We start from the raw sequence: 14,809 nt of genomic DNA on the forward strand, positions 1-14,809 counted from the left end.
AGAATCTATGTATAAAAAGTAATATACATCCCTAACACTAGAGTTTGGTCTCTAACAATATTCTCCATGAAATGGAATCCAGATAATTAAAGAGTTGCTCAGTTTCATGTCTGTGACCAAAAAGTTAAGATAGGTGGGGCCACCTTGCTGTGAGGGAGCAAGGCTGCTCTCAAAGACATCAGCAGGAACACAAAAAGGCTAACGGGCCCCCTCTGACCATTCAGGGGGGATGGACACCACAGGGAAAAGGGTAACAGTGCCTTTGGAACATGTGGGGTATCTGAAGGGAGGTGTGAGTCTAAGATGATGATACCTAAAGGAATGGGATGACGGTTTGAGTGAAAAGGTCACTGAAATGTACATGTGAGTTCCTAACAGCCTTAAGGCAGGATTCTTAAATTATAATACTCCTATATTGATGTTATTTTTCAGTCACTATATGAAACAGGGATACAAATCAGAAAAGCTGTTTGGAGGGGGGAGACATCGGGTACTATGTTTGGCCCTTCCCACCAATTCTTTTAATATGGTGACCCTTGTTGTCCCTTGTTGGTGAATCACCACGGGGATCATTTTTTTAAGAAACTCCACTGAAAAACTGTAGAAGCTCTGTCAGGAACAGAATGCTGTTCACGGTTCCATGGGCTACAAACTGGACTGTCGAAAGGCAGGAGACCCTAGTCAGGGAGGTTGGGACAGGAGGGCCTGGGTGTTGTCTCAGCCTTCTTCTGCTCCAGAACACACTGCGATTTACAAAGAAAAGCTGGATTCATCCCAGATCCAGTCAGTACATTTAAAGCATATTATGTAGACATAGAAGTCTTTTGATTTGGAAGAATATACCTATGTATGTATGTTAAAAACAGGATCATTTGGGGCTGGGTATGCCTGTGTTTTGTGCTAGAACCTGAGGATAAGTTAAAATAGTCCTTACTGGATGAAACATGGGTGAATGTCAAATATGGAAATCTCTCGAATATCTTGGCATGTTTCTCAAGACACAGTAATTGGAACATCACTTTGGTTGAAGGGATTGAAGCAACTGATTTTTTAAACATAGTTTAATACAAAAAATTAAAGTCTGTCTTCTGTTAGAGTTATATTTTAGTAGCGGAGAAAAAAAATCAGTGAAATATATAGGACAGACCCAAATAGATTGCTTTTACATAGGCAGTAAGTTTAGAAAGATAGGTTCAAATATGGGGAAATGTTGAGTGACACCTGTCTTTAGCAAGAAAGGAAAATACCAAGGTTTATTAACAGGATTAAAATGAAGTAAATTTTTAAACAGTATACAGGTCAATGAGTTCTGAGGGACAGACAGACAAGTGAGGGAAAGGTACTGGCAGATCTGAGGGTCTTTTTGCTTTCCTATAAGCACAAAAATTAGGTGAAACAAGAAACCAGCTGGAATTGAACCTGTCAGGACCAGGATTCAGCACAGTGAACTTACTATTCCTGGTTGCCAAGGGAACAGCTCGATCTAATAAAAGCTAATAAAAAATTGCAAATGAAGTAAATAGTGTTAGAAGTAAAGTGACCGTGGCCTAGGCAGCTCCACCTGGAGAGAGATCAATAAGGAGTGTGCAAGGGATTTGTGCCACAGGAACAAACAGGTTCTGAGACCAGGTAATGTCAAGTTGCATATAAACAGGTTAATGTGAGACTGCATTCTGGAGAGGGCCTGGGAGACTGCATTCCGGAGAGGGCCTGGGAATGCTGCCATCCTACTGCTTCTCTCACTGACGTTGACGGAAAGCAGTGTAGCTAATAAACAATGGATCTGTATAGCCCTGTTGCTTCACCCTTCACGCATCCCAGTAGCTGCCCGGAAGGAACAAGAACAGGGAGACAGCGGTTGCTCATTCCCCTGGTGACCTGGACCAATTGCCTGGGGTCAGAGAATAGTCCTTCCTGCTGCTTCCCAGGCCCTTTGCATTATCCTGGGGGTGAGCCCTGTTTGGGTGGAGTGTGGGAATAGAGCGGGAATCAGTACCACCACCAAATTTACAACCCTGAGCAGAGCCAAGAAGTTCTGAAAGGCATCTTGTTCAATATCCACCCTCTCTGTTATTGGAAATCTCTCCAAATGTGTTGCTGGTCCATTTCAAGGCTGAGAGGAGAAATATTATTTACAAAATTTGTGTAAATCCTAAAACCGGATCAAGGTTTGTAAACAGTCCCTTTACCAAGCTGGCATGGGTAAATCCCCATGAAGGTAGGACACAAGGAGAAGTTGTCAGTGTTGCATCATAGACAGACAGTCCTGTATCCCTCTGGGGTAAAGCGCCTGGCTCGCTCTCCTCTGCAGCCGGGGCCTGAACAGGACATGCAGAGCGTCACATTAACTGTCAGCATCAGGACCAGAGCTCTACCTGCTTGACTGACTAAAGGGGCCTCAGTAATTACAATTACAGTTCAATTACTTGCACCCTCTGATAAGATAAAATCTGGAGATTTTTGGACCCCAGCAGTAATTCTGAAAGTTCCTACTACCAACTCATGAACTTTAGAAAATAAGCAACTATTTAAATATATACAATTATTTAAATATAAACAACAAGAAGTAATGCCTTCAACTTACCTTCCTAATTACTCCCCAAAGACATGAAAACAAGTAGTTTCATAGTTTCAGGAGTGGTCCTGTCATGATTTCCATCACCAGCCCCAGCCCCAACCCCACCCCAGACAGCAGGACTTGGGGAAGTCAGGAGGAGGAGGCACCTCCTCAAACAAATTCCCGAAGGCTATTCTTCAGCAGAAACTTGAATTGTGCTGGCCCCAGTGACAAGGGAACAGCTCTTAATTCTCCTTTTAGAACAGCCAGTGGATCCTCCTGACCACACTGCCCTCCACTTTATAAAAGCAGATGGGCAGCAGAGAGTTGGGGGTGGGGAACCCAGCCTTGGGCTGCATATCATTGAGATGGCAGCTAGCTTCACTTCTCCCTGGATAACAAAAACAAAGAAGGCACAATTGGTGCCTCAGCTCCTACAGCCTCTCCCTTCATCACAGACACAAGACCTGGAGTTATCCACCAAGAAAGACATGAATAACTACAACCAACAAGGGCAATGGCTACCTGGTTTCCATCAAAACATTTTTTTGTAAAGCAACAGCCTTTAAGCCAAAACACGTGTCTGAACCAAACTACTTAGAACACAGCATCCACAAGCTGTGCAAAAGAATATGCATTACAGGTGAAGACATTCAAAAACTGGTGCTGTCAACAACAGGATAATTTCAACTGATAATCAACATAGATGCCTATTTTACATTTTTCCGACAAAGGGCATTTAAAAACAAAGAAAAGAAAGTTGTCACCTACATTATCACTTTAATTTCCAAAAAGAAAATAAACCAAATTTATAACCACTATACTATAAAAATCCTAAAAAGGACATAATCACAAAAAACAAAAAAGGCAGACCCTCCCATGTATGAAGTTGGCTTAATGAAACAATTTCTACATTGTCTTTATTTTTCTCCTTTTCCTGACTTCCAAATCCTTCCTGCTAGGCACACATTGGTCACAGGATACTGTCCTAAGATGTTTAGGAGCCATTAGTGTAGTACAGAGCCCACATTTTGCAGAGGGCAGAACAAGGCTCAGAGTGGCAGTGCCCAGGCCAGAACACCCAGCTCCTGAGCAGAAGGCTTTTTTACCCAGCAGCCCTCCTAAATCATCTTATTTTTGCTTACTGTGGATAAAGTGAAGATTCCTGTGGCCAAAATTCTCACCTGGCCCCAGCTGGCTAGCTCACTACACATGTGGGCAATATGTCATTATTGACTCTATATAAAGAGCTCTGCCCAGTGCTCTGGGTGACATGGTGGCATGGCTACAAGGCTGCAGGAGAACAGAGGCTGGAGTGGTGCAGCACCAAGGACAGAGACTAGGACGGCTGTGTGGGCAGAGAGGCCCAGAGGCAGAGACCGGCTCGCTGCCTGCAGACTCGCTCTGGATTGGATTCTAGTGATTGACCTGCCATTGTGGAAATAAAGTTGGGTATAAGCCTTTCACCCCAAGAACGTTCTACTGTCATTTCTTTGGTCTCATTTAATCCATAGTGAACTTGCCCGGGGCTGAAACCCATTGGCAAGACACTTACTTTGCATTGATTCCCAGTTGTCATTCCAGATCCTTCCATTCTAAAACCAGACAGAGTCATCATCATAAGGTGGGGACACTGGCCACAGAGTTTTTACTCCACTGAGGATTAAAATGCCAGCTGAGATCAGGGTTTCTCTGGTACCACCTTAATTTTTCTTTACCAGAATATCCAAATAGGTGTTTTTATTAAACTTTCGTAAGTTGGAGTTTTTTCCAATTCATTCAATTCTCCCTACAAATATATAACTTAAACTCTGGTAGCTATTAATAATCAATTACATGATCAAAGGAAAAGTCTAATAAATAAACTGAAAGGTTTCTATTCTCCCAGGATTTCTTGAATTCCAAATGGTGCTTTATTTTTAAAAGGTAAGCAAATGTTTTAAAAGATGTCTTCTAAATTTAAATATCTCATAATTTAGCATGAAAACATATTGCTAAAAATGCAGCTGAAATTCAATTTTACAACTCATCTGTGCTCCTGTCCCCCAATTAAATAGTGATTTTTCTAAAAATTTTCAACATAATCTCTCATCAAAACATCCTTGTCAGAATATAACTATTTACCTACACGGTATGTGCTGGAGAAAACTTAGATGCCCTAATCCCTCCTCCCTTTTCTAAGAAACTTTAATAAAAATGTTTAACTTTTTTTGCACAATTAAAATGTAAAAAAAAACAAAAGAAGCTACCTTTAGTCCAGCCATGGGGAAGAAGCTCAAACTTTCTAAGACGACTGAAGTCATTATGACCAGACCAGACTAACATGAGCATCCAGTGTCAACAGCAAGAGTGAAAGCAATTCTCAGGCTTGTGTAACATTAGCCAGGCTAAATGTTATCACATTTGCAAAACACCAAGATCACACAGGCAGACTGATTTTAAATATGAGGCACTGACTCAGAAGGAAAAAAATTTAACCAAAGAAAAAGGCAATTCCATTAAAGCTGGAAACACCGTGTTCAGAAGAGGAGGTGGGGGCTGATAGCCTGGAGCTTAAAAATTAATTCTAACGGGTCTTCACTTGAAGATGCTTCCACTCAGAATATGAAGAAATGTAAAAAGCTAGTTACTCTTTGTGATTATTCTTAACTGTTGATATTAACGTCTGGTTTCTTCTGCTGGTTCATTTTGGGGATGTTGCATGAGAAAGGGAGAATATCTAACTAGCTTTTTCCATTTGTATTATGAATTCCAGTCTTACTAGAGTATGGAGCTGGAGTTGCATAATAACACTGGAAGAGGTGGGAAGCTCTAAGCAGCCTGGACGGAGGCAAAGCTGCACACTTCTGTCATTTCATCAAGTTGAAACTTAATGGCCACAGGCCATCTAGACCACATTTTGAAAAAATGGAGAGGCTTTAAAAACAATTTTCAAAGTCTTGAAGGCAAAAAAAAAACAAAAAAACCACACAAGTAAGCTGTTCTAACTACAGAGCAGTGGTTTAACAAGCTGCTTGGCAAGGAATTTATAAGTGTGCAGCCACCTCAAATTCCACAAGACTGAAGTGTATGGAACAGTGGTTTTTTTTTAATTGCAGAGGCACAAAGAATGGAAATTGCCCCAAACACACACAAGTGAAAGGCTCGCTTCATTACAAATACAACTGGAGCCACTGGTCCATGCAAAGTACATGTATATTAAAGGAGTGAATAACATACCCATTCCGAGAGGTCACTGAGCTAGCAAAATCAAAAACAAAACAGTAAATGGATATTTTAGTGTTCACAGATTTGCTGAAAGCTTTCAAGTAAGTTGAGGAATCTACTGATGCTTACTGTAGAGAAAAAAACTCAATGAGAATAAAGGGGGTGGATTTCTGCCTGGTGAGTGCTTTGTTATTTTAGCTAGAAGTTAGCAGTGGCATTAGATGCGAAAATTTGTTTTTACTTTTTTTTCCAGTACAGTGCTGATGTCATCAAAAAGCTGGCAAGTAACATGCTGTAGCCTAAATCTGAGTACAGCACTTTTTGTAATTACATTTATATAAGAAAATCCATTCAAGGAAAATGGCAGTACCTCAATCAGATATCTGGAATTTTTTCTTAGAAATACTGCAATCAATCAATCAGACTTCCCTTATACCAAAGAGGTGCTTTCTTACCATGAAGTAAGGTCTTCCAGATGGCCTATTTTAATTAGATATGTTATCAAAAGGCCAATTCAAAAGTGAATTATGAGTTGCTTTCATATATTTTCATAAATATCAGAGAAATGTTAAAATCCATTGTATCAACATAAAACCCTGAAATCATACTGTAACATGAGTAAGAACCCTAAGGTGGGGGAAAGAAGAGGGGAAGAGAAGGGACATATGTTCACTGACAATTTGGTCTGTAGAAACACTTTGAAAACCTTAGTTTGGAGGCCTCTCATTGTTATTTAATTTTGAAAATGCCTGACTCTTTGAAGAAAGGAATTCTGTCAAAACTATAGAACACATCCCATATTTCCACAAGAAAATGTCTCAAAAACAAATAATAAAATTAGATAGTTATCACTTAGTGCTTTAGGGTTGCTGTCCTCGATAAGTTTGGACAGTTCTTTTTTTCTACACCAAGGCAGAAAGAGAAAAAACACATTCACTTATTCTACCTAAAATCACAGGAGCCAGGGTCTCAAGCGTAGTGGCTAATACAACAGACTGACATCCCACAGCTCATCAGTGGAGCTAGGGTCAATGGGCCACACCAGGGGAAGTGAGGTGGCAACACATCCCCATTTTAACTTGGTACCCTGCAACCTTCACAAATGGGGAAAGCACTTGTGTATGTAGGTGACCACTTCATTTGTGTATGAGGTGGCGAAACCACAGCCTGGAGGAGGTAAGAGAGCTGCCCACAGTGAAACTTCCCATTGGACTAAACCTAAATCTCCAACAGACAGCACGGAGTTCCCACTCCTTTGAGGCATCAGAATATGTCTGAAGGATCTGTGACAGCGGGGAATGGACCAAAGATGAAAAGAGGAACCAATATTCATTTCCACATGCACAGGCACTGGCAGGCACTCACCTCATTTAATTCTCACCTACCCCATGAGGCAGGCTGCATTTTAAAGATGTGGAAAGTAAGGGATGCAAGAGAAATAATTTGCTCCTGAGGTCACCTGGTCCAGTATAGCCTGGACTGAAAACACATCTGCCAGAGTCCAGACACTGAGTTTTCTCACTACAAATGTTGCTTGATCTGCATTCAAAGTCATTTCTATAGGATGATGGGGACTGAGGGCTCAGAGGGAGATGGTGACATCTCTTTTAGCCCCATTTCCTGCTGAAGGTGGGTGTTTCACATACTGTAGATCCAATCAATCAAACCTGTGAAAATACTTTAATGTCTGCAGGCAGGGATTTTGCTTAAAACTCCAGCCATTTAAACTAGCCACAGTGCCAAGGAGCTATCTCTTGGTAATTTTCCCCGGAATGAAACCGGATAGGATTTAATGAGAGGTAAAGTGCCCCAAGGATGAGTTCAGCTTGGTGTACTCTGCTGGGCACCAAACCCTCTGCCTCTATGTCCTCCTCAGCATTTCCTCTTTTCAGCATAATGCTGGGTCCCTCATGCTATTGGCTGTCGCTAAGGACATTGCAATCATAAACCCTCTCTTGTTAAATCAAGCTGGGCACCTTAGTTTTTCCTTGTTAGCAAGAGGAATTGCTGCAGAACTGTAAATCCTTACAAAAAGACTTCTGTACACTCATCATGTGAATAAACAAGTCATTTTCAAAAAATGTTCAGATGCTGCACATCAGTGAAAAGATGCACTACACAAGGACCATTTTATGGCTAGAAGGAAAAATTTACACTCTCCAAATCATCCCATTTGGTGGCAGTCATGATCATTAGTGAAAGTAGTATCTATTTAAAAGAAGTAAATCCCTATTTCCAAACAGAATGGACTGGCACGCAGAGGAGGTGTCATCCCACTCAAACACCCGCAGGCTCCCCAGAGACTCATTATGTTCTGTCATGTTAACTCATTTCCTACTTTATTTTCCTCTTTCTTTCTCTTCCCTGCCGAATATTACCATCTAAAATCAAATTAAGTGCTAATAGTAAAGGTGCACAGCAATCACTTCAGCAAAGCAAAACAATCAGACTCAAGAGGTTAGATAAAAATATTATTTCTCATAATAAAGATTGAGAGCCTGGATGAAACTGGGAGAGAGTTTCAAGAGGGTTGTAATAACTGAAGCTGCTGTCCAGGTAACTAATCAGTGGAGCCATCAGTGAATAATAAAATCTTAATAATTTAAAAAGCATCCCCTCCTTCCTCTGTACTCCAGCTCTCTTTTCAAGTCCCTTCTTTCTAACTCTCTCTAGCCAACAGTAGTAATAATTATGATAATGTGTCAAGATTATTATTAAGGAAATAACTATTGCCCCCCTCTTCAGTTTGGTAAAATACTCCAAAAAAGGTAGTATGACACATGGGAAATTTCAGAGTCTGACCCCAACATGGTGATTATTGCTATCCAGTGAACAGTAAGTAATAAAAATGTCACGGGTCATTTACTCTGAACTTGAGTTTTCCAAGAGAATGGAGTTCCCAGAAAGATTTAACATACTTGCTTTTAAACATTGTAAATCAAAGACAGCCCCTGAAACATACAAATGTATTGAATAAACTTCTGCTATAACATGGCTAGTAATTAAGGTAAGTCTTATTCCTATGTCACAAAACTCCGTCTTCTTCACTCTTACTAAGTTGGTCTTCACATTCTATTTGGAAAATGAACTATTTTTTACTCTTCTTTAAGACAAACCAAGTTAAGACCATTATTTAAGTTCCTGGCAGCTGAGTAGAGCAGAGATTATAGCCAGAACTTTTTAACTCACTTTGTCATCAAACCACTCATGCTGAATGATAAAGAAAAGTAAGTCCTTTGAAAGGCACTTTTTGAATAAAACAGGATAAGAGAATGGCCAGGATAATTCTTCAGTTAACAGAGCTTCTCTCTCTCTTTCCAATTTCTACCCTGGGGCCATAAGCAGGCAGGGTCTAGCTGAAATTGGTTGATACTGAAAGTGGTGATATTCCAAATCGACCACATCTCCCTCACCAAAAATGTCTATAAATGATGAGTTATTAGTCTGGGAAATAGAGTCAGCAATTAAAAATAAATTTGTTCCACTGAACTGGAAACACCTGAGGGTATGTGCTTATGGCACAAAGCATGGGGTAATGAGATCAGTGCAGGAGTGAAGAGAACACAGACATCGGTGAACATCAAAAAAGAACAAAAACTCACCTATGTTAATGCTCTAAGGAACAAAGCAAAGCTATTCTCAGGTGGCTAATGAAAGCATATTATTCTAAACCAAAAGAATGAAAATCACAACAGTGGTGTTAAGGATCCTAAAAAACTTTAAACATCCTAATTTTATAGAAGAGAACATAATGGCCCCAGGAGATTAGAAAACTAGTGTAAGATCACATTTAGAGCTAGAAGATAACCTAACTGTAAATATTGGTTCTCTTGAATCTATGGTCATTGTCTCTTCTACCATAAATGAGACATGTCTTTATTATGTATGAGTTCATTTGAGTCAAGTAGAAATAAACTGTGCTAAGCACAGCAAATAGCTTCTACCTACATGCAGTTTGCTCTCCAGTACACAACAGAGCAAATTAGACTTGTAAGGATAGCAGTGATTGATAAGAACTATTCACTGACTATTGCTCAAATAAGGGCACCCATCCCAGACTCGTGGGGTCATCAAAGGCTTCTCAGTAGATCTAATATCTAAACTGGTTCTTTGAAGAAGTAGAGGTCACATAAGGGAAGAGAGAGAGGAGGAAACTAATTGGAAGGCACAGCTGACGCCTACGATCAGAAGCAAAAGAGAACTGTCACATTTGAGGAAGTGAAAGGAGTTCAATATGGTCTGAACACTGGGTGCCTGGGGGATGGGGTGAGAGGTGGGGCAGGAAAGGTGAGGAGTGCTCCCTGAATCCTGAAGGGCTTTATGTCTAGTTGAGGAATTTGGAATTTTTCTTAAGGTAATGGGAAGACAAAGGATTATACCACAGGGAAGTATGATGATTGGATCTACATTTCAGAAAGAACATTGACAGCTGAGTGAAAAATGCAGTGTGTTGGAGTAAGTCCAAAAGGAATCAAAGCAGTAGGCTGTTGTAGTAATGAGGAAGATCCTGGGTAGTCATCGGATGCAGTAGCTAAGGGAGATGGAGAGAGGAGTTTGGATTTGAGATGTTCAGGCCACAGAATTAAATTTTTGATGATAAGTGGATATAAATGGATGAGGTCATTAGGGAAAGAAAGTGAAAATATTATTGCGAAGTCTCTGGCCAAAGACCTTCTGACATGGGTAATAATGGAACATAATCCCTCAGTTAAATACTTAGGGACCATTTTACTGACAATATAAAATCAAGACAGGTCTTCATTTGCTCTGCAAGAGTGAAACTGTGGAGTTCTGGGCACATATCAAAGACTGAATTTATAGGAAACCCTTTCCAAACTGTTGTAAACTGGTTACACTGGGGAAGCCATAAATCTCTGATGACACTTTCCCAAGAAAAAAAGAGCCTGCCTAACAGGCAAGCTCCATCTCAAGGCCCTCTTGGTCACTCCACATTTCCTGGTGGACTGTGGGCTAGGGAAGGGGAGTAGGTTTGATATCCTATGCCCTGCTCAGGCAGCATTCATGGTGATCTCTTCTATTTTTCTGGTCGAAGTCAGTTAATCCAAAGGAAGTAGGGGTAGGCTTGCTGAATAAGAGGAATTAAACTCAGGGAGAAAGATTTACTATCTGTGTATGGATCATCCCAAGGATCCTAAGATTTTCTGGTTCAAAACTGGAGAAATGAAATGAAGTAAGTACTCTTCAGCTGTGGTGCACCCCAGTCCCCGTCAAGGACATAATTTCAGGTACTCACCCCTTCACCACCACTTTCACCTGTGTTGGCAAGCATTTCCTGCAGGGCTCTGACAGAGAGGGACTGTTCCAGCACAAAATTGCAGACGCAGAGATCTGGAGGAACATACTGTGGAAATAAAACAAGAGTGAGGATACCTACTCATATCAGTGGGGGACCAGTCACGTAGTAACATCACAAGGGCAAAGAACCTGTGTATCAAAGTGGCAGTTGGATGGATGGGTGAACAAGAATATGAAAGGCGGAGTTCTCTTACTTAAGTTAAGATGGATTTCACTCTAGGCTTTAAAGGATGAAAAGAAAATTGTTAAGGCTCAAAGGAACAGTGACCAAGATGTCAGGATTAACTGAGTGGGGCTGGTGACATATGTGGGAGAAGAACACCTACAGCCTTTCCAAAGAAGGGCAAGGAAGGCTCACCACTACTGATCAGCATTGCTCCACACCAATGTCTGGGTGGGACCAAAGCCAGTGGGGTCTCACCCACAATAATCTGTAAGGGACAGGCTAGAAGGTAGCTCTAGACAATAGCAACCAGAATGGGGACTCCATTTACTCATTAAGAAAACCTGAATACTGCAGGGTAAAAAGAGGCAATAGAGGGGATTAAGAGCTATATAAATGGTTCTGAACAAAGAAATGTCCAGAACTGTAAGAACTGATGACCCCTACAACAATCATTTTCATTTATTATGTGCTCAGGTAATATAATATTTAGGCTGCTCTGGAACGTTTCTCAGCACCAGTTAAAGATAGCCTTCTCTGCATACTGACAAGTAATAGCCAATGCAGAGTACTTTCTCTCTGCCAGGTGCTGTTCTGAGTGCTTTGTATATATGAACTCAATTAATCCTCACAACCACCTATAAGATTGGGGTTATTAATATTCCAGTTTACAGCCAAGGAATGAAGGCACGGAGAAGTTAGATCACCTGCCCAACGTCATGGCTTATCCTGGGCTAAGCTGGATTCAAATCCAGGCAGTCTTTCTCCAAAGTCTATACACGACATTGTTCCTGATGCTGCTGAAAATATTAAAGAGTTTTTCACAACTAGAATATTTTCTATCAGCAAATATTTAAGTATTACAATTACATAAAATGTAGTGCTTGGTAATGAGAAAGATACAAAGACACATAACACAAAATCATTGTTCTTCAGGAGATTAAATCCACTTTCAAGACATACCACTTTCACTTTTCTTGGAAATATGGTTTATAATTACCTTGCATAGTAAACCTGTGTTTCCTATGTGATACTGGCAGAACACTGACCACATGAGAATAACAGGAACGAAGACTGAGGGCCAGCAGTCACCAACAGCTGTGTTGAGCACTCAGACAAGTACTGCTGTTTCCATGGAGCTCCAATTTAAAACTAGTCAGCTTGCTACTAAGGCACAGATAACCTCTCTGACTTCAACATTTTCATTTTTAAAATAAGAATAATGGAATTGGTGATCTTTAAGTTCCCTTTAATTCCCAAACGTTTGCATTTTCTTCATTCCCATCCCCAACCTCAATGCCCTCAAAAATAAAATGATGTCCCAAGTGCTAGAACTGCCTACTTTTCCCCCTTATTAAAGTCAAGAATGGGTAATCCTATCCCAAAGGCTACTTGGCCTAAGGGTGACTTAATATTTTGAGGAATTTTTCACTAGGCACTTTCTACTTAAATACTTTTTTACAGAGGGGCTCTACAGTCAGAAATCCTAAAAACCTAGTCTTCCCAGAATTCTTGTTTTACATAAAATTGTTCAGTTCTCTTTATGAAAATGATGTAACCAAGGAGAAACTGTAATACAGAGAGACAAAAGCCTTTATTTTACATGTTTCTTGCTTTGTTTTCAAAGTTTGCTCTTGCTGTAGGTAATTAACTCATTTGTATGGAACTTGAGTGAGCAGACAGCTGGTGATGCAGGGCAGAGCTCCATGCCTAGGAAGCATTTTTAGAGCACACAGGGCATCATTACAGGTAGCATACAATAATATGACAAAGCATTTTCCTGAAGACCTTATGCCATAAGCATCTATCACCCAACTCAGTCTCTCAAAATATGTCCATCTCAGAAGACTTTGCAGGTGTTTTTTTTCCTACCACTTCTTTATTCTACCTGGATCTCATGTCCCCAGAATAGGAAGCAAAAAGATCCAGGCTTTGAGTGTTTTCTTCTTCCTCCTCTACTTCACTAGAACATGTGACTGTGGCAAATTTTTCTGTTCAGGAATGTCTTCAGGTAAGGTTGGCACTTTTTTCCCCTACATGTGTGTAAACTCACATAACCAGCAGTTACATGCAGTATGGCCAGTACTTTAAAGGATGCTTTTAGGCTAATCCTGGATGATGTCAACATTGATGCTCACTTACAAGAACCCCATTTAGTCCATTCTCTTTAAGACAGAAACTTTCACAGCTTCAAGTGCTAGATATCTTGCTTTTATGTGAGACTGCATATTTCTGCATCAGCTGTCTTTCCTCCTTATGGCTGTTTGCTTAGACAGCAAACAGGAGCTCTACCCCGACACTGCCTTCATCTACCCTCGTGGAGGACCACTGATGAGAGCACAGATACCAGGCCTGCTCCAGGTACATCCTTCTTCTCCCACCAGATACTAGAAGTCCCATGGTGGTGATGACTTAACTACGGGAATGAATGGGTACATCTAAGCAGGAGGACAGTGAGCATGGGGAGAAAGCCTCTCATTTTGGAGCACTGTATTTACCACTGGTTCACACAGCTTCCCTACAGTTTTTTTTTTCCCTACCTCCAAGGTGTGGTCCCTGCCTGGATCCTCTGTGCTTGGGGATAAGTTTGCCCCACTCCAATAGCATGCAAAACAGAATGTGGGCAATGGCATGGGAGGGAACAGGGCAACAGGAATAGCTGGAGAAAAACAAAATGCAACTAGCAACTTATGACATGAATGGAGCACAGAGCACAGAGCCATCTGATCTGCCATGCCAGCTGCCATCCTTAATTAAACCCCACACTGCCTGAGCTTCCACCTCCACATTGCCCAAGAATGAGCAAAGGCCACTCGTCCATCAAAGCTAATTTGTTTGCAGCATGAGTCCCCCATGAGGCCTGCTCATTGTCTCTGCGCTCCAAACGGTGTGCCTCAGTCACTCTGCCTGGCAGGCATGGGGCACATGTTCGATGATTTATGGCAGAGAGAAGGGCTCTGTTAACATCTGTTCTGAAATAGCTCCTCATCACTCTTCCCAGCCCTTTCCTTAGCCTAAAGAAGCACCATGTTTCCAAATGTCCTACAGAAAACATTGAGATGCCATGGCCCTCAGTAAGCTAGGAACTAGGTGTTCATTTGGCCCCACTATGTAGAAAGTAATGGAAGGGAAGGCCTGTGGCATCTCCACTTTCCTAAATCTATGTAACATCTTCCTCATTGCACTGAAAGTATTTTACTGGAGCTTACTAAATCCAAGGTGGTGGGAATCTGACCCCATTATTGGATTCATTTAGCATTTTTTTATCTTGCACCCCACAATATACCCTAAGTTGAGTACTGTGCTAGCTTATACTAGCTGAACCTTCGAGAAATGAAGAGGGGATTTAGCTACAAGAAGGGAAATTGTCATCTCTCTTTTACACTGTTAACCAGTCTGTTTTGGTTCATATAGTTCTTTGTGTGGTGCAGTCTGTCTCCCTAGATGGTGGGTATCTTGAAAAATCTATGTCTTCTTCTACTTTTGGTATCCTCAGTACACAGAAGTCCAAGTGCTCAACTCAAGTGTTCTTGACGTGTGCTCAACAGTGTGTCCCAGAAGACTGT

General features: G+C 41.0%; 1 protein-coding gene across 3 annotated transcripts in view; it reads right to left on the minus strand.

Moving 5' to 3' along the window:
* Nucleotides 1-14,809, minus strand: part of RYR3 (ryanodine receptor 3) — a 506,091-nt gene that overhangs the window by 287,505 nt on the left and 203,777 nt on the right. For all 3 annotated transcript variants that reach the window (XM_036998427.2, XM_036998418.2, XM_036998420.2), the window contains exon 3: nt 11,019-11,126. In XM_036998427.2, the coding sequence (XP_036854322.2) occupies nt 11,019-11,126 (108 nt within the window). The remainder of the gene's footprint in view (nt 1-11,018; nt 11,127-14,809) is intronic.

This window comes from Manis javanica, chromosome 8 (assembly GCF_040802235.1).
Source record: "Manis javanica isolate MJ-LG chromosome 8, MJ_LKY, whole genome shotgun sequence".
Classification (NCBI taxonomy): domain Eukaryota; kingdom Metazoa; phylum Chordata; class Mammalia; order Pholidota; family Manidae; genus Manis; species Manis javanica.